This window comes from Hippocampus zosterae, chromosome 6 (genome assembly GCF_025434085.1).
Source record: "Hippocampus zosterae strain Florida chromosome 6, ASM2543408v3, whole genome shotgun sequence".
Classification (NCBI taxonomy): domain Eukaryota; kingdom Metazoa; phylum Chordata; class Actinopteri; order Syngnathiformes; family Syngnathidae; genus Hippocampus; species Hippocampus zosterae.
The window spans coordinates 11,890,488-11,915,441 of record NC_067456.1 but is presented as its reverse complement, the minus strand read 5'-3'; the positions used below and the strand labels follow the sequence as shown (position 1 = coordinate 11,915,441).

General features: G+C 42.2%; 2 protein-coding genes across 4 annotated transcripts; both read right to left on the bottom strand.

The window, feature by feature from the left end:
• Positions 1 to 1,766: 1,766 nt before the first annotated feature.
• On the bottom strand, positions 1,767 to 14,322 carry cmya5 (cardiomyopathy associated 5). 2 transcript variants are annotated; one of them, XM_052068829.1, is made up of 14 exons: positions 13,509 to 14,322; positions 12,407 to 13,046; positions 9,777 to 12,296; positions 8,630 to 8,725; positions 7,713 to 7,931; positions 7,573 to 7,595; positions 6,504 to 6,628; positions 6,286 to 6,420; positions 5,461 to 5,607; positions 5,248 to 5,395; positions 4,838 to 4,971; positions 3,761 to 3,881; positions 2,641 to 2,817; positions 1,767 to 2,561 (listed from the first exon to the last, which is right to left on the bottom strand). In XM_052068829.1, exons 1-14 carry the CDS (start codon positions 13,739 to 13,741, stop codon positions 2,312 to 2,314), a joined length of 4,968 nt encoding a protein of 1,655 aa, XP_051924789.1. In that variant the 5' UTR covers positions 13,742 to 14,322; the 3' UTR covers positions 1,767 to 2,311. The 2 variants fall into 2 exon arrangements, with proteins under 2 accessions (XP_051924789.1, XP_051924790.1); XM_052068830.1 differs by lacking the exons at positions 1,767 to 2,561; positions 2,641 to 2,817; positions 3,761 to 3,881; ... (1 more) ...; positions 5,248 to 5,395; positions 5,461 to 5,607 and adding exons at positions 5,630 to 5,957; positions 6,051 to 6,095.
• A 125-nt stretch (positions 14,323 to 14,447) lies between these two features.
• tent2 (terminal nucleotidyltransferase 2) lies at positions 14,448 to 20,760 on the bottom strand. Of its 2 annotated transcripts, XM_052068833.1 has the most exons (15): positions 20,719 to 20,760; positions 20,259 to 20,384; positions 19,886 to 19,975; positions 19,575 to 19,809; positions 19,392 to 19,503; positions 19,244 to 19,326; positions 19,091 to 19,148; positions 18,304 to 18,370; positions 18,139 to 18,215; positions 17,924 to 18,052; positions 17,794 to 17,837; positions 16,867 to 17,003; positions 15,727 to 15,818; positions 14,860 to 14,939; positions 14,448 to 14,751 (listed from the first exon to the last, which is right to left on the bottom strand). In XM_052068833.1, exons 2-15 carry the CDS (start codon positions 20,354 to 20,356, stop codon positions 14,665 to 14,667), a joined length of 1,389 nt encoding a protein of 462 aa, XP_051924793.1. In that variant the 5' UTR covers positions 20,357 to 20,384; positions 20,719 to 20,760; the 3' UTR covers positions 14,448 to 14,664. The 2 variants fall into 2 exon arrangements, with proteins under 2 accessions (XP_051924793.1, XP_051924792.1); XM_052068832.1 differs by having other exon boundaries at positions 20,259 to 20,736.
• Positions 20,761 to 24,954: the final 4,194 nt, after the last annotated feature.

Here is a 24,954-nt window from a genome sequence, read left to right as displayed (position 1 = left end):
AAAGTCATCTTTGATGGCTTTCAACGATGTCGGTGGGAAAGAGAAGAAAGTACGACACGGGGTCTTTAACGCACGATGGCGCTTCAAAGAATAATGCACCGGTGCAACATGCGAAAGACGGAACGTTCAAATGAAAGGCAAAAGGAAAAGAAGACGAAATGTCCTGCGGTTTAAGTGGTGCTGCGTTTACATTTTATTTTTCCAGAAGGGAAATGGACTTAATACGTTTGACCCTTTAAGGCTTTTAATAGGGAGGTTTCACTCCTATTCATGTCAACATAATCAAAATTGCTCAGTGACTGTTTTTTCTTTGGTAATTTTAATTAAAACCCACCCACTGACCTACCACCACTACTTTAGCTGTTGAAAAAGACACGGCAACGTGTCCTACAAAGTAAAGTTTAATGCCGCTTATGCATGCAAACCACTTTTGTGAAGCTTGTATAATTGTAAATAGAATGTCCAAATGAAACGATGAATGCAATTCGCTCGTCAAGGGCTCGGCTGCTTGCTTGTTTGTTTCACCGTGGGGATGAAAGAGCCGTATTCACCGCTCACTAACACTTGAGGTGCTGTGTGGATTACATTATTACATCCATACTTTTTTCCTAGTATACCCCCCCCCCCACCACCACCACCACCCATAATCTAAATCCTGTCAATATTTCAAGGTATTTTATTTGTTGTGTGTTATATGTACAGGGAAGTGTGTTTTGTGCGTTGAATCCATCCTTGCATCCGGGCCAAAAATGCGAAGCAGCTGCGCATGTGTTAATTTTAAATATTAATTGTTTGCTGTTCCTGCATTATCTAACTGACATTCTTTTTTATCTCAAGTCCAAATTTGAAATGTGTCAACTGTTGGTTGCCTCTGAAGTGTTTTCCCCCCTTTCTTTGTATTTTTTTTTATGTTAATCAAGTGTATTGGATTGGATGACATAATCAAACATGAATTCATGCGGTACCAGAATTTGTGTGTTGACTTATACAGACTTGTGAGGACTATTGTACTCCTACTTACTAGTGTGCCTTCATTGCTTCTTTCATTTTAATGATTTATGTTCCTAAAAAGACATCTGCAGCTATTGCTAATGCACTTTGACTGGAAGGTAAACAACTTCAATAAAAGTTGAATAAAGTAGGATAACAAATAGTTTTTTTTGAACGTAATCTTTTTTGTTGTTGTTGCTTTCTGTTATGACAACGAAGCTCTGCATTCAATTGGGTGGGCGGCAGTTGAAGCCATTGCTATGCCTTTGATAGTGAGATGGTCTGTTTACTTGTTTTGAACACAGAATGCGCTTTGTTTGCGCCTGGCCTTTGGTTATGGAAAACAAGTGAGACTAATTGAAAGGAAATGATGCCAAGTCAAGATCAGAAAGTGTCCCGGCTATTGTTGAAATGAGAGAGACTCCTGCTGAGACCTGGATGCTTATTTAGGGAATGTGTGAACAAAGCATTACCCAAAACAACAAAATGTCGTGTATTTTTCCCCGCCGCCCAATTACAACCAAGCGTGTTAAATGCCACTTGTGAAATTATAAGGTATCCAAATGGCCCGTGCTGGGAAACTGAACCTTTTGAGTTGAGATTACTGGCATCATTCACCTTTTAATGGGAAACGTAATGAGGGTAAAAGAGTTAAGGACGTGTGTCTGTGTCCGTATTACGCGACAAAGCAGAATTAATCGGCACTAAAATTCCCGTATATAGTAGTGCCACCTTGTGTTCAAACTTGGTAATGCGGATTGAATCAAAACTCCAGCTGAGCAAATAGAAAAATAATCGTGTTCATTCATCTCAGCAATATCTGAATTCCAATAAATAAAGAAAAGAAATTGGAAAAAACCCAGAAACAAAAACACACGATTAATCACGGATGTTTACAAAAATCTTCATAAAAAACGGTCAGATTCACAATAAGAAAAACAAAGTGCTGCACTATAATTCACTAATAGATTCAACTAGGACAACAAGAGGCTTTAAATTAATTATTTTAGAATATTAGAATTTAAAGTTTGTCACGAAGGTGTAGGAAAACAATAATTACAAAGCAGTACAAAAATTGCATGCTGTCAAAAGTTTAGAGCAAACAACATTGTGAAGAATGAACTTGAACTTCTATGAACTTCATGTCAGTCCAGTTGCCTTTCACATCCTGACAAATGTGTCATCTAGTGGTTTGATATTTACAATTTTATAGCATTTTTACAAGGAGGACCAATTCAATCAAGTCCTATGAGCGTACCACATTTTGACTTCAACATATGATTTTGTATGACAGCGAGCTTCATCATAATCAACAACCTCTTTAACCTTGGGCAAACTCTGGCACCTGCGGCACCATACTGACCTCCAATCGACCCGGCATGTCCAGGGCCAGAACAGGATGGCACGCCCCTGCAAAGTTATGCTTGAAAGAACCCAACAACTGACCCGATAGCGCATTGTAGAAGTGCAATCGACCCCGCCGGTAGTCCAGGAGCGTGCCCACCCGCTCGGGCGACTCTATCACAAAGATGCTGGATTGAACGGCACCGTGGAGCATCTGGTACCTGCAACTAAATGACCACAACAGCAAGCAGACACTTTTGCCAATTTCAGTATACAATACAGACAGACGTTTGTATTTCAACGTACCCAGATGGTGACGGGATGCACTGTAAACACCATGAAAGCTTGTTCTCCCCCAATGGGCACTTTCTCCAGGCTGAGCTGTACGCTATCCCAAGCCTGTAAGCTGCACATCCTGACACCGTAGTCTCCCAGTAGTAGTGACCCCTCCCTGGTAATAACTCACCTCTGATGGACGGGGGCCTGGAAATGAGAAAATACACAGCATGGAGGTTCTCGACAAAGACACACAAACAGGAAGTGAAAACAGAAGAAAACGGTGAGGGATATTAAAAGGTTCCACTCTTCCGTGAAGTCTTTCTACATGGATGGGAGTGCGTCTGTGGTCAAAGGTTACCGATGCTGGATAGGAGAGAACCTGCCTGTGATAAGGTCACGCTCTCTTCATCATAAAAGCTTTAGTAACCGTACAGGTGATATTTTAAGTAACATATTTTTATTTTTATTCTTTTGCTGCCATACATTCATAAATGGAGGACTTGACTACTGTATAAAAATGAAAATAAGGAAATACAATTCAAAACTAAAAAAAATAAGCAATAATAATATATAATATAATATAATATAATATAATATAATATAAAAATTTAAAAAAGGTACTGTTAAATCAGAACCCATGCAAGCAGCTTTTTGCAATACATTCATAATCAATAATCAATAAATGACCATCCACGCTCACACTCACAATTTGGAGTGTTCCGTTAACCTGCCATGTATGATTTTGGAATGTGGGAGGAACGGGAGTACCCGGAGAAAACCCACACAAGCACGGGGAGAACATGCAAACTCCACACAGGAAGGCCAGAGCTGGAATCAAACCCTGCACCTCTGCACTGTGAGGCCTACGTGCTAAACACTGGCTAACCGGGCCGCCCTGAAGAATAAATTGTGTATGCAATTGACATTCAGTCAATTGTGTAGTTCATGCCCGTTCATTTGTGCTTTATTATTTTCATCACTGGAGGGAGGGGAAAAAAACATTGACAAAGATAACACGCTCATTAGTTGACTTATGTCTTGCAGGGCATCATACGATGTTTTGTTTTGGACCGTTATCACCATCTCGCCAGAAAAATGTAGGTTGAACATCTATTTTGGACATCAAAATAGACAGTACTTTACTTACTGTTTTTCTGTGGATGAAATGTGTTTTTGATGAGCATCTTGGGACAAGTAAACGGTGGATTGGTCTTCTGACAGCACCAGAGCAGGATGAGCTGAAGCTTCCAGCAAATGAAACCTTGTTGCTGAAAGCAATTAAATAGTTACATTAAAAAAAAAAAGAAATACACTGTTAGGACACTTCTTTCGGCTGCACAGTATGATGCTGCGATTAAGTTATAGTACCGTATGGCCAGCAAGTCACGTACGCCCCCACGCCCTGCTCTGTTCTTTAATCCAGCATCAGTATTGACAGTACACATATCTAAAGTATCTCTAATTATTAAGAAAAGCATGGTACAAATCTGTGACTATCATTCTTGTTTTAACCCTTTCAAGCACCCTGTAACCTGACACCATGATAAGCTATCCACTGTAGTAACTGCTGTCCTTGAAAAGGTTAATTAAATGTCCTGTGATATTTGTTGCAGTCTTTAAGAATGTTCTTTCCTAAGATTGTCTTGATAAATCTATTCGGAATTTTCTCCTTTAATTGGTTAATTGCAAACATCAAAATACAAATAACACTGCGGAAACAAAGTAACCAATATTTTCTTGTGCAGTTTTTTTTTTTGGATGAAGAATCCAAATATGTCATTACCAGTAGTTTTTCTCTATACATCCCCCCCAAGCTTTGACATTTTTTAAAAAGTGCAGGAAGACAAATTTTTCACTGAAAATCAGATTGTTTTTCTCATTGTAATTTTGGTAGACTATTGATGTCTTCTTTTTATTAGATTCTTTTAATGCAGATCGGTGTAATACAACCCCAAAATGTATTCCTTTGTCACAACATTTCCCAACGACGTGGCCCACCTGTCAGTTTTAAAAACTCCGTCAGCTATACACACACAGTAAGTAATAATAAATCCGTGTTTGTCATCAAGGTTTCAAAATATTATTGTCAAACGACTGGAAACAACTCTCAGCACAATGTTGCTCTGGGGGGGTGGGTGGCAATCATAATCAGATCATCTTTCAAAATCGGTTAGCCCTCGTGCAATGCGCCACATTGAGTATGTACGAGGACATGATTTGGAACCTTTGGTTGAAATGAGAGCAGCCTCGCTTTGTTCACTGGCTCCAGCTTCATTCGCCGCTTTGATGTAAAAGAGATAATTCTCATTGGGCTGCAGCCGAACTCCGTGTTCACAGCTTTTTATGCCAGTGATTGATCTAGAGGAAGAGCAAAAGAGGATGTGTGCACACGCACACACACACATTTAACAGTACTGTGCAAAATCTTGAGGCCACCACAGTTCTTGTGGCTTTCAATGACCTTTTTTTTCACAGCAGTCGTTTTGAGTGCCGAGAGAGCCGGAAGCAATTCCATGAAGATTTTCATTTCGTTTAGGTTATAAGGTACATCTTGCTCATCAAATAAAATCATCATGGTTGCCAAAAACCTGAGTGGAATTTGTTCAATTAAGTCAGAAATCGAACACTGCCCACCTCAGCCCGTCTCCTTCCAGCTCATACTGGCGGCAGTATTCCAAGATGAAACTCTGTCCAGGACTCTGTCTTGCCGGGTTCCATCTCAGCACGGCCGAGTCCCACATGACGGTGCATCGCTCGCTATCCATCACAGGGACTGACGGAGCTGTAAAAAGTCTTCCTTCGCTATAACGTCTTGCTTTCCTGAATGCATCACGGTGCACAACTGACCAGTGGCGAAGACGAGCCTCTCGCTGGGCAGAGAGCAGCCCGTGTAGTTAACAGCCATCACCCAGACTCTGTAAGACTTATCCGGCTCCAGCTCTTCCAGGACGCAATAACTCTCTTTCACCGTCACGCGGTACTCCTCGGACACAGCTGTGGACAACACACCTCCCGTTCAATTAAAATTTGACATATCATCTTGAATTTACATCCAGAATAGATGAACGGTGTAAGAATGACAGCAATTGGGATAGATGGCTCCCGCATTATTGGGAACCAAAAGTAATGGGACAATTGGTGACTCGGCTGTTCCGCGGCCTGATTGGCGCGAATGGCCGGCGATGGAACTGCTTCCCTTTCGTTTACTGATGTGACTGCCGACAAAAGCCGCGGGATGACTGCTGAAGTGTTTCAGGTGATCGTATCTGCTCATATTCAGCCAAACGCTTCAGAACTCATCGTGCGGCGCCGCACAGTGCAGATGGACAATAACCCGAAAGGTACTGCGAAACAAACCCCAAAAATAATAAAAAGTTTGATTTATATTGTTTATTTGTCCCTTTACTTTTGATCCCTTAAAAAGTGCCGTTATATACTTTGTACACAAAGTCTTGAAAGTCCGACACCATGACGCTGAATTGCTAAATCGGGTAACAAAAAAAATACAATAAAATCTCATTGGCATCATCATCATTGTAAAGTATCTTGCGTAGGCGGTCGAAACGTCCAGTGAAAAATCCAGAATATAATACTGCATTAGTAGTTCTGTATATTCTACTTGTGGACACCGATGGGGTACACTTGAGCAAAGTGTCTCCATATATGATCTACCTCCTTGTGGCTCCTCCATGCAGTAGACCTGGAAGCAGTCGATGATGTCCCCGGGGTTGATCATCCAGTAAACGGCGACGCTGGCACTGGTAGCTGATCCCGCCTCCTGGGGCTGCAGCGTGGGCCTCTGAGGGACTGCAGCGCAGAGCGGGCACACATTTATCGCTTTGCGCCACGCAAGTTGACCCACTGCGGGGTGCGTGTGTGCATCCTCACACCTGGAATTCCTTTTCGCTGCGCGAGATGCGGGCTGGAAGCGTTGCCTTTGGTGTAATCCTCGAACACCAGCAATCCCTTGGAGCCCAACTCCAGTGACATGGTCGACTCCAAAGCTGCCTTTAGCCTGACCAAACAAAAAGCTACACTGGACAGATGCTTGAAGCTGTGGTGTGGTGAAGAACTTGATTGAATCATGCAGTGTGTTTCACATAGTTTATGTTACTGACAAACAGTATTTGTGCGTCGCAGGCAATTTCAATACCGGTACCACTGAAACATTTAACGTGCAAAAAATTGTTCAGAAGGCCAATTCATCGCAGGTTTCTTTTATAAAATAAATTATTCATGTAACTCTGCAATTTCTTGGGATTGTGAATTGTTTTCATTAGCTATAAATTAGAGTACAATTACCCTGCAAATCTTTACAAAATTTTTGCATCAGAGGTGTAGGAAAACTATTTTTTTTTGTAGCCGATTTCAAATCTGCCCTCATTTTTTCTCAAGCACATCAACCCTTGCCATAATAATATTAACAAGAGCAATGATAGTTTATGTAATATTGTAAAAATTATTAATTCAGGGTTAGGTTCAGCAAGAGGTGAAATTGTTTTCTGAAACAACACAGATATAAATTACGTGTGGCCACTTCTGTATTGCGCAAAAAAGAACATCTCTCAAACCTGATGTGATAGGGGAAAAAAAAATGCTGATTTTAAAATCAGCATCAAAAATGCATTTTCGAGACGCATAAATCCGTCTCTGATCAAAATTTGCTGTTGACCAGTGTGATCAACATGATAAAAACATGTCATCAATCCACTCCGTGTTCAATGAATCCGGAATATTTGTTTCACTTTTTGAATTGAACACATGAAATAAATACACTGGATGCTGTATTTTATTGACATGTCATATGGGGCAAAGTGATCATCTAATGATGTGGTGGTGGTGTTGTTGTCATGAGAGCTTTTGGCTTTTATGCTGGGCTCTTGTACTTCATATTGTGGCCAGCCAGTGTGTTTTCTAGCACTTACACACTTCATTCGCATGACACAGAAGGCATATTACCTTGCATGAATGTCCTCAGGGCTCTGAAGGGAAAAGACATGGTTGAGACATGATATCAGAGAAATGACTATTACTTGGGAAAACATCAGCAATGTCATAGCTTGCACATAAATAGCGACCGATCAAGGCCGAAACCATACCCGAGCGTCCGTCTCAGCTTCTCTGGCCGTGGTCTCCAAGGTGGCTTTGGCCGAGTCGATGCTCTCCTGGAAGCAGACAATCTGGTCGTACAGCTGTTCCAGCTTGACCTTCTTCTCCTCCTCCATGTTGATGGACATGTCGTTGTATTGCGCCATCACCAAAGCCATCGTTTCGTCATTCTGTGCCTGCATGGCTGCCTCGGTCTCAACACACTGGTGCTGGATTGCAGAGGAGGGCGGGCGGGCGGACCAATACTTGAATAACTCATTTTATCCAAACAGGCTAACTTTATTGCCATGTTAGATTTTTTTAAATGGACTGAGGATCAATATTAGGTTAAAAAATGTTCATGCAAAATCTGTAAAATGAAGACGTGAATACAGATGGTATGTAAATATTTTTCATGTATTTATTTTAGACTACTTCTACTGCAAATATTATGAATGTAACTCTTTTTAAAGAATTTGGTAATTAATTAAGAAACCAAGTGAATAAAATAAAAACAGAAAATTGCTTCTGAGCAAATATTTGAAGTTATTTTTAACATATTAAAATGATATTCTCATGGATTCATTCTATTATTCAAAAGGTATTCATCATAATTAACCACTTCACAGTTTAAAAAAATGTCACATGTACATTATTATTATTATTTTTTTGATTAATTATATTATTCAAAAGGTATTCATCATAATTAACCACTTCACAGTTTAAAAAAATGTCACATGTAAATTATTATTATTATTATTATTTTTTTTTTTTTTTGCAAAACGTCATTCATTCTTTTGAACCAATTTTTAAGGACGAGGGGAACAGCGAAATTCATGCAACAAAAAGATGCAGTTGATGGTCGGTGGTCCGGATTAAACAACAAAGTCCCCATATTTGGCCCATACAGTAAATTTTAAATCTGTACCTCCACAGAGTGGTAGGCCAACTCCAGCTCAGACACCAGGTCCTCTATGTTCTCCGACCTCCCCTGCAACTCGGAGATCCAGTCACTCAGTCGATCCTGTTACATGGCAGACATTCAATACCGAGTCACACTTCCGTTCGTTCATTCATTCATTCATTTCCATGATTCCCTGGAAGTAGATGACTTGGGTTTTCTTCCCACGGTTATTTAGTCGAAGAAAAAGTCTTTTGGTTTTGAGTGAACGTGCAGATGTCGTACCGATCCGAGTCACTGCAGGTAAAACGACACTACTGTATTAAAAACACAGCTGAGCCTGTGTTGGCCCTGCCTGTGTCAACATATCACAGATCAGTGCCCACTCCATGGCGTGGCAGAGGTCCTTTTCCAGCGATCATTGCAGAGCGTTACATCACGTGAACACGTGTGTTCTTTTTCCAGCGGCCGCATGTTTGGAATAAGTTCACAATAAAAACTTAATGCCATCATCAACAGTCAACACAGTTAGACAACTGGACCTCTATGCATTTATAATGCACATGATATCAGAATGTACTATAAACGCGAATGCCAAAATATTAACTTTTTCTCCAAAAGACAAGTGTTTAGCTAGTCCCCATTATGCATAAACTACAAAATCAGATACTTGTAAATTTATGGCTAAGCCGCAATGATGGATCGCTTTCGACTGCACAAGACAGAAGTGTAAATGGCATAGCATCATGTTACCAAGTGCATTCTAGAATAGCACAGCACAGGATCCTATAGTGTAGCGACTCAGAATGCAGTACTATAGCATCGCTAACTGCAGGTTTGTGAATCTTTGCATTGGGTGGCATTGGTTAAATTGGCGTCATGTATCTATGTTTCATATATCATTGCATTATAATAACTGTTTAAAAATACATCAAAATGTATCGTTCACCAACGGCACCACACACATCCATCTATTTTCTAAACGTGCCGGAGTCTATCCCGGCTGTCTTCGGGCAGTAGGCCAGGTACGCTCTGACCTGGTTGCCAGCCAATCGCAGGGCAGACACAGACGAACGAACATTCGCGCGCACAATCACACTGACAAAGCCATAGTAAATTGTCTCAAAGAAAAAGGCCAAATAAATAACATTGATATACCCAAATGATTTCTTACCCTGATGTCCTCAAAGGCTTTGTCCACCGCAAGCACCTCGTGGCCATCATGGCCCCCACAATCACAGTCATTCTTCGACAGCAAACACTGACAGGTGAGACAGAACCAATCCATCCCCTGAAGCTCAGCGGCCAATTGGGCCTGCCGTTGCTCCTCAGCATCAATGATGTCATAATCAGTCTCAATGAGATCTTTGTCTTCAAACATACCCACGTCCCTCTTCTCTTCCTCCAACTCAATCCCCCGAACAGAGACCGACACTGGTTCCTCTACTTCAGCTTCGACGAGCTCTTTGATGTCCTCCTCATTAATCATCTCGTAATCTGGAACGTCTTCGGGTGTCTCATGTTGAGCTTTTTTTGCATCCTCGGTTTCGCTGTTAAGACCGATGTCTCGGTCTGTGCTCATGTAGTCACTTTCTGGGACAATTTCTTTCTTTTTTTCGACATCTGCAATATCTGGTTGTAGGTCGTCCTCAGGCGGCAGAGATAAATCCTCCTGTGGGGCATAGCTCCTCAAAGGGGGGAAAAGGCCCTTTTCTTTGTCGGGCTCTGTCCTCGGTTCTTCCATCTCTGCCTTTTCCACTGAAGGTGAAGGCGGGGCCATCATCTTCAATGTTTCCAACTGTCCAATCGGTTCTTCTTCCGGCTGAGGCGTTGGTATTGCTTCCATGATGTCAGGTTCAGATGAAGGTAGATGTTCAGCCTGTGTGTCGAGATCAGGTCGGGTTCCTGTATTACTTTTTGCAATGCTCTCTGAGAACGGACTCATGTTTATGTCCATCTCCACAGCTTGGCCTTTGGGGACAAAGACAATCAAGTTGTCGTCCATTTCAGCTTTTTGGGAGTTGGCCTTGTTGCCTTTTGAAGGTGTCTGGTTCTTAAATTCAAACGTCTCCCGCTCCGGCTGACCTGAATCTCTGTCTTGTTCTTTAACTTTGGTTTTGACCTCCAAACCCTCATCAGGAACAAAGCTTGCCGACTCGTCTACGGCAACATTCAGTGACGACACATCGGCTCTCGTTTCTGCTTGCAGAAGACTCGCTACCTCCTGGAGATCAATCTGAACCCTAGTCCGCGTCACTTTTTCATCAGCTGTCTTCTCGCATACCTTCACAACCGCGCTCACCCTGGGCTCACAGACAGTAACGAACTCAACTGCTGCCAGTTGCTCAGGATCAAGCTCCTCTTGATTACATGGCGACTTCTCTTCTCGAGTCTCCATTTCAACTGAACATTTTTTCCCTGCCTCGATGGCTGGGATCTCATCCTGGTTGTCCTGATCAACAAGTGCCACAATCGGAGTCTCAGCTGCAGCCTTCTCACGAATTTCACCTACGTCATCTTCTTGTTGACGGTTGAGGACTGCAACAGTAGGTGGCATTTCATGTTCCTGTTCCTGCACTGCATGTATTTGAGGCAGTTCTGGGGGTTTTGTCATACTTTGATGCTGAACTTGCTCATTTCGTTGGTGCTCCTCTGCTGCTTCTACTCTTAAGCTATTAAACTCTTGAGGTGCGTCTGTGAAGCCGTCGGAAGTTCCATCTTGAGCTTGCTCCCTTTCCTTCCTCTGCCTCTTTTTGGGAATTGAATCTACAGGAACAGGCTGCTCTTCAGTATCCTCAGAGTGGTGTAACTCTTCCCTTTCCATGTCTGGAACTTGCTTGTCAGACCTTGCTGCTGCTGTATCTTCCACTACTGCAATGTTAACTGCTCGTTTTGCAGCCTTCATCTTGATGTCGTCTTCTGCTCTCATTAGACACCCTGTCATTTCAAACTTACTCTGTGACCAAAACTTCCTCCTTTCCTTCCTATCCTCCACCGAGTCAACTGAAAGGTCCACTGTGGGGGTTTCGTCTTTCAAGATGAACTTTTCCAGGTATTCGTCTGCCTCCTCCGAATCTGACAAATGTTTCCTCAATGATTTTTCAGAAGTCAGGCTCTCTGCCTCGGAGTATTCCTCGTAGCTCTTTCTCCTCTCGCCCACGGCATCCGCATAAAGGTTAGAGTACATGAAGGACATGGCGGTGGGTTCTTCCAGCAGAATGGGATCGATGATCTTAGGGGGTCCAGGGGAGATATAAATAGGCGTAAGGGTGGTTTCTTCTCTTCCAAACAATACTGAGCCGCTCTCCTTCATGGATCTCTGGCTCTCTCTTCTCACTCTTGATTTTTCTACCCCCTCATCTGCTGTTTGCTCCATGGTATTTAATGGGGCTCCATCTCCATAGAAGACCTCATCCAGATGTTCCTCGACTATCTCCTTTTCTGTCACAAAGACAAAGGAGTCCTCTGACTCCGATGGGCTGTCCTTGACTCCCTTTACGGGCATTAATTCCACTTTGCATTCCCTCGCAGTTTCGACCGCCTCCTTTTGAAGGGGTGGCTCTTTTTGTCCAGGAACCCCCTCATCTAGCAGGGTAAACTTCTCAAAATAGTCAATGTCTTTGGAGCCATCTTGCGGAACTGACGCATGTCTCAGTTCAGTGTCTACTGAAGGCCCAGTGTCATCCTTTGAAGGCTGTTGGTTGATCAGAATCATTAAATGGATTAAAAGAGTAAGAAAACAGCCACAAAAAGATACATATTTCATTGGACAAATGAAATCATTTATTACAACCCTGAGCCTACCTCATTGCATTCCAGCATTTCCACGTCCTGAGGTGAACCAAGGTTCTGTGTGGTCTCAAAGTGAATTCGAGACCTGATCTTAGAGGTTTGGTCAAGATAAGACAAGTTGTCCTTGAGTTCTGTGCTCTCCTCTTCATCCACTGTGGCAAGTTTGGATGGGACCCTTATGTTAAGAATCTCATACCCCTCTGAAATCAAACTAAACAACTGCTGATCTTTGTTTTTGATTTCTCCCAAAGCTGTCTCGGTTCCGTTCTGCTGCTCTTTGACATTGGGAAGCGACACCTCTGCCATCTCTGCTCTCTCCACTCCCAGAGCTGAGCCTGGCCTTGAACTCCCAGATCTGCTTAGCCTGTCCCTCGGTCTGCTGCTCCTTCCTGACCTTGTTCTCCTGCGGACTACTTTGTCCTCATCAAAGATGATGGTGACTTTCCCAGCGGTTCCCTGAGACCCGTCCATGCTGCAGGCTTCAGATATGGAGCTGGTCTCAGAGGCCCAAGGAGTAGAACAGCGACTGGAGGCCGTTTCCCAAACAATACCGCTGTCCTCACTCTGGACGGTCACCATGGAGAATGACGGATCCACCATCAGGTACTGGAGTCTGGGCTTCACAGACTGATCCTGGACAATTTCCCGTAGACTAGCATAGGAAAACAAGAAGCTTTTGAGAGGAGACGTTTGAGCCGCCCAAAGGAAGACGTCAAACTGGGATCAGCAACATGTGCTAACACCTCTGACTAGTGAGTGATGCAATGGTAAAGTTCAGGATAAAATGTGCAAGGAATCCAAGACATCATGATGTAACCAGAGGCGAGCGAGGATGTGTAGCACGCACCGTAATAAATGTGAAAAAATACTGGCATGTGGTTGCTTTAAGTGCACAAACTCCTTGGAATGTCACATTTTAGCAGATTAATATATTTGATTACTCCAACACCGGTGTCCTCATGCAAACCAGATCACACTCTCTTGCCACTGAATTTTTAACAATAAGGAAATAGCGAAAGAACAAAGCGCACTAATAGAAGTTACCAAGTATTTGACAAATTTAATCGATAGCATCATCATGTTTGTATTTGGTCCATTTGGGTGTGTTAGGCACCTGTTTCGCAATTCCTCCACCTCGTCCTCTTCCTCATCCTCCTGGCTGATGACATCGGAAGCCTCACACTGGAACTCTGTCAACTCAGAGTCCAAACTTCCACATTCCTCCATAATTCCTTGGGAATTTAGTGGGTATTTTTTTTTCCTTTCGGGTCTTGTTGTTTTCAGCCCCTCGAGTTCAGGAGCTTTGATCTGTTCCGTTTGTGTCATTCTAAATGAGGAGGGGTCCATCTGACTCAGCTCGGGACAGAAATAGACTAAGTGGGGAAGGAAAAGAGGGGTGTGTAGAGTACATGTGGAAAGGAAGGTGCTCAATCTCACGGGGTCTAAGTCGGGCGCAAAGATTTGAATGCATGAATTACATTCTGGCAAAACGTTAGTGGCAATCTAAGCTAACGTACATCTTGTGGACATCAATCTGTACCAAATGAATTGCAGGTGGAGTCGTGTAACTTTAAGATCAAAATCCCCTTTGCTAAATATAGGCTGTGTGCTGAAACATTACTCCCTCGTCTCCCCTGCTGTTCTTGGCAATGCTTCAGGGCCGCTTATACATACACACTTGTCTTTCCTCTCAAGTTTGAAAGCTTCATAAAAATAAAAAAAACTAACTTCATTTGATACATAATCTTTGTCTCTCCCTATTTAAAAGAAACCTTTGTGTGCAGTTAGATGCTAAAAGTCATCAGGTTAATTTGGCCATTTTTAATGTATTTTGGATCTTTATATGGGTGGAGAGAAAAAAATTGCGTTGGTTTTTATCAAAGCATAAAATCTAGTATACTTTACAATCAATTCAAGATCACCCATTTTGATTCATGAGGCCCATGAGGTGACATGGAAAAACAAAATCAAGAAAATTTGCATTCCATTGATTGTGGGTCAGGTTTTAAGAGGCAACGCAAATTTGTGAGAGAATACAGATGTTTTTTTTCCCCTTCCATGTCATCTTATGGACTCTGTAGATTTAATTTAACATAAAAAACAATCATACAAACATGTACAAAAAAAGACACGTGGAAATACAACAAGAGCAATACAAAAATCACAAAGTCTTTATAACAAGTATAAACAAATCAGATAAAGCTGCCGCGGACTGGGACTTTTTGAGTAATATGTATCTGGTGTCACTGTGTGAAAAGGTGAGCAACTCCTTATTGCCAGGATGTTTCCTCATCAATGATCTCTTGTACAGGAAGAATGGAGTTTAGGTCCATTTCCCTCCGTAGCATTAACCAGGACTGCGTACACAGACAACATGCAAAATGAGCATCAAAACAGGAACAAAAGGATTAGTTTCACTCTTTTTAAAAATGCTTCAAAAACGACCTCCCCATATCCCCACATACCTCGAAAAACTGTGTTTTAATGTAATCGAATTTGGCCTGTTTGTGGACTGCCCGTGCAACATTTTTCCTCTCAAACGGCTCTGAAAGAGAATGCCAGCAATTCAAGTCACTTTCAGAAATATTCACATTGAGAACAGTGACAATTTGTGAGAAAAAAAATCTAAGATTGGTGACTGGGGGGCCTTGAAGCAGCGATAACATACAAAGTTGTTGGTTTTGACGAATGGGAACTCAAATCAAAAATGTTGTATTCAATAATATGCACCTCAATGAGTGAACATGGTATTCTGATTAACTTTTTTTTTTAATGGAATCTGAATGCGGCAGCAAAATCCACCCGTTACAATCCATCCCAGGGTCAACCACTTTCCTCCTTTGCTGTCGACAGAAAATGACATGAATACGGCTTGGGGCTCAGGTTCCCAAAGTCACATGAGTAAATCCAGAAAGCAGGTGAATCCTTGGGGGGGGGGGGGGGGGGGGCGGGGGGTCACAATGTCATTATCAGTCGACAAAATGAGATACCCCTTTGAGATACATAGAAATAGATGTCTTTTCCTGTTTAAAAACACAATGTTTCAATTGGTCAAGGCACATATAACTTAAGAAAACCTTTAACTTGACTTCCCCTTGAATGCAAACAGATCTGCAGAGGCAGTTCCAAAATATGCATTTCAGAAACAGAATGGCACTCCGCAGCGCACAAATTTGTACTACACAACCCTGTAAATAAATGGCTAACATTTTCAAATTATTTTCCTTGAGCAATTCAGAAAAAATGCCAATACGTCCTCTCTCCCGACACAAATTACTTTGAGAATTTTTTCCGTCAATACATTGCAGTAGTACAACTGACAACATGCCTACCTTCCACACATATGAATTTGTCTTTCCAATTTGGATGATGGTGCCTGGGTAAAGCTTTGCCAGCTCGAACAGAAATCACGTCGTTGTTCCAGCTGCATTATGGATAAGATTAAACATGATTTAGTTGCAATTGGAACCAATACCCTCCATGTGAATGAATATCTCTGTTGGATCTCATTAGATTGGCCGCCTATACCTGATGTTGTGGCCTATTTCAATGTTTTTGGGGGAGCTTTTGGTTTTGAGTCACAAATGACTCATGGGACAATGTTTGTCTTCTATTATGCAAAACAACAAGAAAATGCTATCGTCGGTGGCAAGAATGTTTATTTTCTACATTCTGACTTCCGGGTGAATCAGTGATGAATCATCCTTATGTATGAAAAACTTGGGTAATGAACTTCATCTATGATAATGAATATAGTCTTTTGGAAAAGTATGCAATAAAAAACAGCAGCATAACAGAATCCGTAGGTAGGTGAGCTAGTATTTCTGCAACTAGAGGCCAACGGTGTTTACTCGCGCAAGGACAGAGGCTACGGGTTATCAGAAGTCAAATATATTTAGTGGAAAAGTCCTTTTATGTAAACATATGCATTATTTTTATTATTATTATTGCATTTTAGGGTAATGACTTCTGGCGCAACACAGAAAGGCATCTATCATCATATAGTAAAGATAAAAGTAAACAAAACATTATTTCGTCAGAAGTAAAAGTTAGCATTGGAGATCAGGTGGGCAACACACCTGGCGATTAAATCATGGCACAGGGTCTGTGAACGTGAAGGCCAGGACATAGCAGTCTTGCACAAACGAGAAGAAACCCTCAACATAGAAGGAATGTGTTTGAGTACTCTACATGGTTAACACAATTTGAATTTAAACCCAAGTCAAATCAAAACGCAGCTTGGGCACTTGTGCCATGTTATGAACAGCCCGCACCACCACAACATCAGGTTTGTGCTGCGTAAAGCCAAAGGTCACACCTGCCTCTGGCACTCAAGCAGAAACATGAGAACGAGGGGGAAGAAAGGGGCGGTTGGCGAGGCGATTGGAATACACAGCGGGCAGGGAAAAGCACAACAGAAAATTGAGACGCACAATAACCGGTGATGTAATGTGTGGGGTAATGTCGAACACCTGAATTGCGTCGCATAATATTCGAGAAACCCCAGAAGCAGCGTTCCCAGCGACGACTGGTTTCGCGAATGGTAGCGGGGGATGTTTTCGGCTGCTTCAGGGATCATGTCAATCTCCAAAGAGGGATCGAAACACTCCTAAAAATCAAGACAAGATATTTACAACTTGAAGAGGATATTATATCACTCATGTTCTATGGTTACAAGTACATTGCAAAGGCCATGTCAAGACAGACAGAAAAACCCCCCAAAACAAACCCGATGAGACTTAACCCGATTTGTTTTCTCCTGTGATGTTCCCACGTGACTTTCTTTTGTACGGTACATGAGTTTTTAGATGTTTCGCAAAGGATCAAGAAGGTATTTTTTACAGCATAGTTTATGTCATGTTAAACTAACTCATAGTATGGGCGTTGAAGGTGTGCCGTCACCTATCGCCACAATGTATCTTTGCTCATCTATCTATGCCGGTGATGCATAGCGACAGGTAGAACAAGAGGACGGTTAATGTGATTTTGGACAATGTCACATACATGTGGAGTGCTCCCTCACATTGCTCAGACGTCACAGGTTGTAATGCATATACCCACCCAAAAAAGGAGGCTTCCACAGAGGAGCACCAAGTTTTTCGATAGCCGTGATTGGCTTCACTCAAACCGAGTGTGGCTATTAGCGCCGGTGTTAGTGAATTACACGTTGTTTGGCAATGAGGCTCGTTTGCATAGAGGTGGGTGATTTGTATGCAGATTACCTCATTTCAATGCGCGCAAATAGCACCGCCACAACCAGACGCATTCTGCTTGGTTATCTCAAGTAGTGACGCATTTCACCAACGGTGCGCTTTTTGTGAATGAAACGCTATCTGTTTGCTCTATTTTCACTGCTTAGTGAATCTGGGCCCAAGCTTCCCAAGAGTGGGGAAACTTACTGGAAAGTCCATCTGAAGTGAAGGAATCACTGGTTTTTCGAGGGCTGAAACGGCAAATAAGAAATTATAGCCTGGAATGAGGATACAAACGGGTGGAATATAAATACGTATGTGTAGTGTGTATACTGACTCTGGAGGTAGTGCAGAACCATCAGCGCCAATGCGTAGCTGCTTAACGTTCCTTGACTGGCATCGTTGATTTGATGGTGCCGCGCCCACTTCTTAACAACAAGGATGAGGGGACGTATCCTGGGCTCAGCTTGAAATACAGACGGTCACATGAGCAGATAAATTTAGCCTTCCTCTAACTTACGAAACTGACTTCTGAATTAGAAGAACGGTTACCATAAGCATAGCTCTTCAGGAGGAATGTGTTTCGGATGCCCACGATGTTGTTGACATTTAGGTCAAACATCAGATTGCTGAAGAGAGAACAACACATGTAGTTCAGTCTTAAAATTGTAGCGCGTAATGTGAAACTCACAGACCATGACAGGTGTCGCTCCTTACCTGCCTTTCTCTTTGAACCTGAGGATCGGCACTGTGGCTCTGATCAGCCGTACTCGCTCAACTAAATCTAGCAAGAAATGAAGCACAGGATTTAGACAAGTCCTACCTTCAAAAACATTGTATCCCCCCCTGAGGAAAGAGCACCACCTTGTGGTGGGGGAACTGGGATGATTTTTGTCAGATTATGAAACTAGTGTTTTTTTCGACAAAGGGATGGCGAGTTTTGCTAAACTGATAGTGGTACGTGGTTTCATATTTGGTCTTGACGCTGGCTGGGCCGTTCGACGGAGAAGCCGAATGATCCACCACTAAGAGTGGTCACAGTTTGGTTGAGTCATTCTGGCTGTTAGTGGCAGTGCCATTCGGTGGCCATGGTCGGAGGTCAGCGTAGTCTGCCAAAGAAGCAGTTTCACAACTTTTGTTCATTTCAATGACAGCTCAGCATAAAGCTAAGATGGCATTGATATATTTCTCGATATGTGCCCTGTGATTGCCTGGCGACCAGTTAGGCGCAGTCTGCGTTTCAACCCACGTCAGCTCGGAGAAACTGTTTCCCACGGCCCTCAACAGCAAAAGCTGTGTCAAATATGAAAGCACGGTGTGATTATAGCACGTTCAATTCATTTGTTTTTGTAATCACACTTTTTTTCCCCCCTCTCCAGTGTGGCCCCCCTAATGCTTCGTTCTAGATTTCTAACACCCACTGATTAAACGATGACTAGCTGAATTATAATTTAATGAGTATGATGGTTCTGGTAATAGCTGCTGAGATGACTTTTGTACTCACTCATTGAATTCATAATCCTTTGGAGGGAAGAGAGTACAGCAATTGGATCCATTTTTTTCTGAAACAGAAATGTGATGATGTAAGCAAATCTTCAATGGCACAAACTGCAAAAGGCAGAGGAAAAAAAGAAGTCCAAAGCCATTTAACACTTACATGGATGACATAACACAAATCGGCGTCACTGCTACGGCAGGCTAATCCACTCATGGTAGAACCAGTCATATAGAGCTGCCCCACTGTGAGAAAAAACAAAGCAGTGACGACGGAAGGATAACCGAGTGAAAGAGTCATTAATACACACTTGTGCAGACACGCATGTCTTCTTGTAGCAAACTTCTGCATGTCTCTTTCCGACATAAATCCGAATGCTGCTGCTGGCACATCTCGAACAGACAGGCCACTTGAAAACTTAGCTGAGGGCACAAAAACAGGAAAACATGAAAACACATTCGGCGCGATAATGCACTGCGCTATTCTGTGATACCTGCTCGTTATCGTGCACATGATGGTTCATGGAGTTGCGTGGGATCGCAGGTACACAAGGGTGCACACGCGAATGCGGGTGATCAAAACCAGAGGGTGATCTGGACGAGCCTGCCAAACCTGGGTCAGGGCTAAAAGAGCGATGACGAGGGTGACAATGTCCTGAAGGGGGATGAGGTGAGTCATTACCACGTCGGCGCTTGTCAATCGGGGAGCCATAGTCCTCGTGTTTCCTCCTGGAAATGCATGTGAGATGTTAAATCCCAAATGCCTACAACTGTCAGTCAGAATCTTTGAGACAAGTCGACATACTTGCGCCAATCTCTCCGTGTGTGAGGAGGGGGCGATGGGCAAGGCTTCCAGTCATAAGGAGGCAAGCTGTCATGTGCACGAACATCATAGCTGTTAAAAAACACACACTAGATGTTAAGCAGTTAAAACGTTTGTTTCAGAGGGACTGAAAAGGTCCCAGACCATCAACACACAATTTCCTAGTTTTATAGATTTGCCTGCAAAGGTATTAACGTGCATTTTCTGTTCATCCCGGAATTTTCACCAAAAGCTGAATATTAAAAACTTTATGAAAGTCCTGAAACAACCCATAATCTTTGGATAACTGTAACAAAAAAAAATTAAGCTATAATCCCACAATCCAACTACAATTCTGGCACCCAGTCATGTTCACCTGTCGACTGCTCGGTGTTGGTAAAAGTATGGATCCATGGAATCGGGCCTTGGCCTGTAGCGTGACCGCTGTGTCGTTGATGCGCCCTGTGGGAACATGCCTCACGAAGCCTCAGCGTTCACACCACTGGTATCAAGGGTACATGGAACAAGAGGGAAAGGAGCAGACATGAAAACAGTACAGTAACAATTATGATAACTAAGAGGTCACTAGTCAATTGTAAGGCTAATGAAAATTGCACATGACGTTTCCAAAGAATCAGTAACTCGTCCCGAAGAGGATGTAGTAAGCTAGCAGGCAGCTACCACAAAGCGTCCACCTCATATAATAATATCATAAAATATTCTGTCCGGTGGCGCCTCGATCGACCATTTAGACATGGGTACCATAACAGTACTATTCCACAAATAAACCAGTTGTTTTAAAATTTAATCCAAAATCACACGCTTTCAACACCCACCATTCCAAATGTAAACCACTTCCTGATCGTTTTATCTCGCGTTATCGTGACGTAATACATTTAAATTAAAGGGAACGTAGCAACTTTTCGACAAAAAATTGACTTGGATTTTGTCATACTAAACTCAACTAAACAATTTCTTTCTTCGTTGCAAGGGTAGCCAAGTAATGTTAAAGCAAGATTTGGCACATTTTGGTATTTAAATAAGCCTAATCGACATAATCGTTGGGATAGTCTTACATACTGTGAAAATGATTAAATGAATCATTAGTGTGTATAATATATATATATATATATATATATATATATATATATATATATATATATAATATTTTTTTAACTACTAATGGACTTAATGCATACCTTTCTTTGAAAAGCAGTTATGCTAATCAATGACTTCACTTGAGGAGCCACATTCTAGTTTTGAGGAACATTTTTTACAGGTTCATTCCATGGGGACCTGAATCAGGGTAAGGGAATAGCAGTGGGGCCGGCCCGGTGGGCGACTGGTTAGCACATCTGCCTCACAACGCAGAGGTTCAGAGTTCAATTCTGGCTCCGGCCTTCCTGTGTGGAGTTTGTATGTTCTCCCCGTGCTTGTGTGGGTTTTCCACAGGTACTCCGGAGTCCTCCCACATTCCAAAAACATGCGTGGCAGGTTGATGGAACACTCTAAATCAGGGGTGTCCAAACTTTTTGCCAAGGGGGCCAGATTTTATGTGGTAAAATGTCGGGGGGCCGACCTTGGCTGACATTCTTTACATTGAACAAGAATATTGTTCAACAAATTTTAGTAAGCCAGTCTGTTTCACGTTTCCATTTTTATTTTAATTTCAACAATCTTAAGAATTTCTTTTGGTTCATTTGAAACAGGTATATCACATGCAACTCCTTATTCACTTGACTTTTTCTTAAACAGAAGTCTCCTGAGTGCAAATTGATTGATTTGAAACATAAAATGTATCACCATGACTTTTCAATAGACACAAAACCTTTAACTCGAACAACAGGGAAATGAACAAGCTATACACATATCCACAACTGCAAGGATCATTTGAAATATGACATATCAGTCAATATGTAAGTTGAAGGGTTCGCAGGTTTTAAATGGATTGCTCTACGTTTAGAATGGGAAAAAAGGAGAGGACGACTTTGTTTGAACACAGCTCTTTCTCTTTTTTTATTTTTCTCTCCTCAACCGCTCCCCGCTAACGCTCCAACCAACACTCCCCCTTCCGGTAACGACCCGCCTTCCTGTTTTTCTTCTCCAATCACATGTAAGCAACCTAAGAATATTTCAGGACGTATTAAACAGAGTATAATTAAGGTAACTAACTTAAAAGAATATAATGCATGAATATAAAATGATAATAATTAACAATTTAACAAAAGCTTACAAATATAAACACGGAGTGATGTCTTGTTAACTCGTGAGTGATGTCCTCTAGTGTCTAAATGCTATTACTCATTTAGTGAATGCTATTACTCATTTAGCCACTAGAGGGAAGCAGTACTCTATGAAACATCACTCACCAGTCTACGAGACCTCAGTCAATGCAACACGTGTTCCATTGCGCCCAACCTGCGGGCCAGACGGCACTGATTTTATGACGGGGCCGAGGGCCGGATGAAATTCGACCGCGGGCCGGATTTGGCCCCCGGGCCGGACTTTGGACATGCCTGCTCTAAATTGTCCCCGGGTATGAGTGCGAGTGCGGATGGTTGTTCGTCTATGTGCGCCCTGCGATTGGTTGGCAACCAGTTCACGGTGTCCCCAGCATACTGCCCGAAGACAGCTGGGATAGGATCCAGCATGCCCCGTGACCCTTGTGAGGATAAGTAGATCAGAAAATGGATGGATGGAATAGCAACAGTTTATGGGGTCCAGGGCGTGCAGAGCCCATCTCCCAGTAAAGGCCTGATCAAAACCAGGATAAACCCCTCCTTTGCTTTAGGTCCCTGTGAATTACGCCCAGTAAAAAGAAACAAAAGATTTTTTTCCACACATATTCGGGTTTATTTATCAACATTTTTTTTGCAGTAGAGAACAAGCAACTGAAAAGTAGGAACCACAATGAATATCAAACTAACTCATGACCAAAGTTACCACGTCTAATAATGATAATAATAATAATACTATCAACTCAACTCTCAACTGTATTTATAGAGCACTTTAAAACAACCACTGTTTTATACAAAGTGCAATAATAATAATAATAATATTTTTGGGGGGTCAGCATTTCCTTTCAAAATAATAAAAAAGCCTTATTTTTTTGTGTCATAATGTTACATCAACTTATCTCAAAATCAGTTCTTTGGAATTCCCACCAACCTCAATGCTGAATAAAATTTGATTATGCCGCTTTGGTTCAGGGAAACAGTGGTTATTTAAATTGGCTCCGTCTAGTGGTTAGGATGGGAATTGTGGATGCGGTGTGAGCAAAGGGCATTTGACCCAGACGGGGATTTTCACCTCGCTCTATGCTAGGATCCAATTTTTTATCCATTGATCCATTTTCTAATCTGCTTATCTTCACAAGGGTCGCGGGCGTGCTTGAGCCTATCCCAGCTATCTTCGGGCAATAGGCGGAGTACACCCTGAAATGGGTGTGCCAAACGCAGGGCACACAAAGACAGACAACCATTCACGCTCACAATCACATCCAGGGACAATTTGGAGTGTTCCATTAACCTGCCATGCATGTTTTGTGAATTTGGGAGGAAACCGGAGTACTTGGAGAAAACCGACGCAGGCACGGGGAGAACATGCAAACTCCCCACAGGAAGGCCAGGGCCCGGAATCGAACCAATTACCTCTGTACTGTGAGGCAGACGTGCTAAACCGTCGGCCACCATGATGCTCCAATTTTTCAAATCAGCGTTCAATTTTTATCAGTTAATAAGACTCCTAATCAAACTCAAACTTGCTTTACTGATGTGGGGGAAACAATCAATTTAAATTACCTAGGGCTAAATCGCCCAACAGGCAGCAGTTATTACTTCGACTATAACAGGGGGACATTCCATCGTAGTCAATTTTTCCCACTGTTTTATGCACATCATAAGTGAAAATAAGTCAGTGACATTGGATTAAAGTTGACATTTATGCGGTTTGTCACATACAACAGCCTTTGAAAGGCAAATGTGTGCAGAAATGCTGTGATGTCGGAATTGTGACTCATTATTCAAGTAGGAGCCTGCTTTTTGATTGCTGCACACCCACTCATCTCAGGAATAAAATGACTGATGACAACACACACAGCGTCATAAACATTGCTGCCAATCAGACGAGTTGAGGAATAAGCTGCTTCAATTTATTTTTGGACAAACTCCAGTGCATTTTGGAAACAGAATTGTGCTGCGTTCGGCAGATTTCATGGTGGATGGCTTCTTCATGTCAACCGTGTTTCACACACGACAATACATTTGTGTTTTTTGAGTGACACAGCCACACATATAATCAGGGGTCTCAAACTCCAGTCCTTGAGATGTTTCCTTCCTCCAAGACATCTAATTAATATATACACAAGGCATTTGTGTTTCAGATTAAAAAAAAGAATGTCAGACAAAAGTTGAGAATTCCATCTTTTATGCCATGGTGTTTACATCTAGATGAGTAACAACTCAGCAGTTTTGTTTGGAGCCACCCACTTTTTACGTAATCAAAAGTACTGGAATAGACTTTGTTAAATTAAATCAAAGTGAATTAATATTTTGTACTTGGTGGCACAACCCTTACTTGCAACCTATCGACTTTGCCAGTCTGTTGCATTCCTCATTTGAAATGATTTTTCAGGCCTCTACTGCAGCCTCTTTCAGTTCTTGGTTGTTTCTAGGGGGTTCCCTTCAGTTTCATGTTCATCTTTTGCTCAGAAACCCAATGTCTCCAGTATACAACAAAAACAAAGACATTGCCTGTGGCTGGGCTCAGATAATGGACATACATACCTTGCCATCACGCTTAACGCTCCGTTGTTCCCGTTCCTCCAGTGTCGATACTGTCCCTGTTATTTTCCGCCTAAAAGACCCCATTTCAATACATCAAGATCTTAATTGTGGTTGACGTTACCTCTCTTTGATTTTTTTGGTTGCATTTTCATCTGATGATGTTGAAACACATAACAAGTTTATTTTTGAGAAAGTAATGAGTAATAAGTCGGTGGGGGGGGTGTAAAAATAAAAAGTTGTCATAGAAATAAATACTCAAGTAATGCAAATCTATTGGAATGGTGGCTT

Coding starts and splice junctions, on each gene's coding strand:
- tent2 (XM_052068833.1), bottom strand. CDS start 20,356: ATGTTCCCACAGGGCGCATCAACGACACAGCGGTCACGCTACAGGCCA. Junction 18,371..19,090: donor AAGGATTATGAATTCAATGA/GTGAGTACAAAA, acceptor ATTTCTTGCTAG/ATTTAGTTGAGCGAGTACGG. Junction 18,053..18,138: donor CCTGAAGAGCTATGCTTATG/GTAACCGTTCTT, acceptor CTGTATTTCAAG/CTGAGCCCAGGATACGTCCC.
- cmya5 (XM_052068829.1), bottom strand. CDS start 13,741: ATGGACCCCTCCTCATTTAGAATGACACAAACGGAACAGATCAAAGCT. Junction 6,629..7,572: donor CCTGAGGACATTCATGCAAG/GTAATATGCCTT, acceptor TTGTTTGGTCAG/GCTAAAGGCAGCTTTGGAGT. Junction 5,608..6,285: donor CATGGAGGAGCCACAAGGAG/GTAGATCATATA, acceptor TGTTGTCCACAG/CTGTGTCCGAGGAGTACCGC.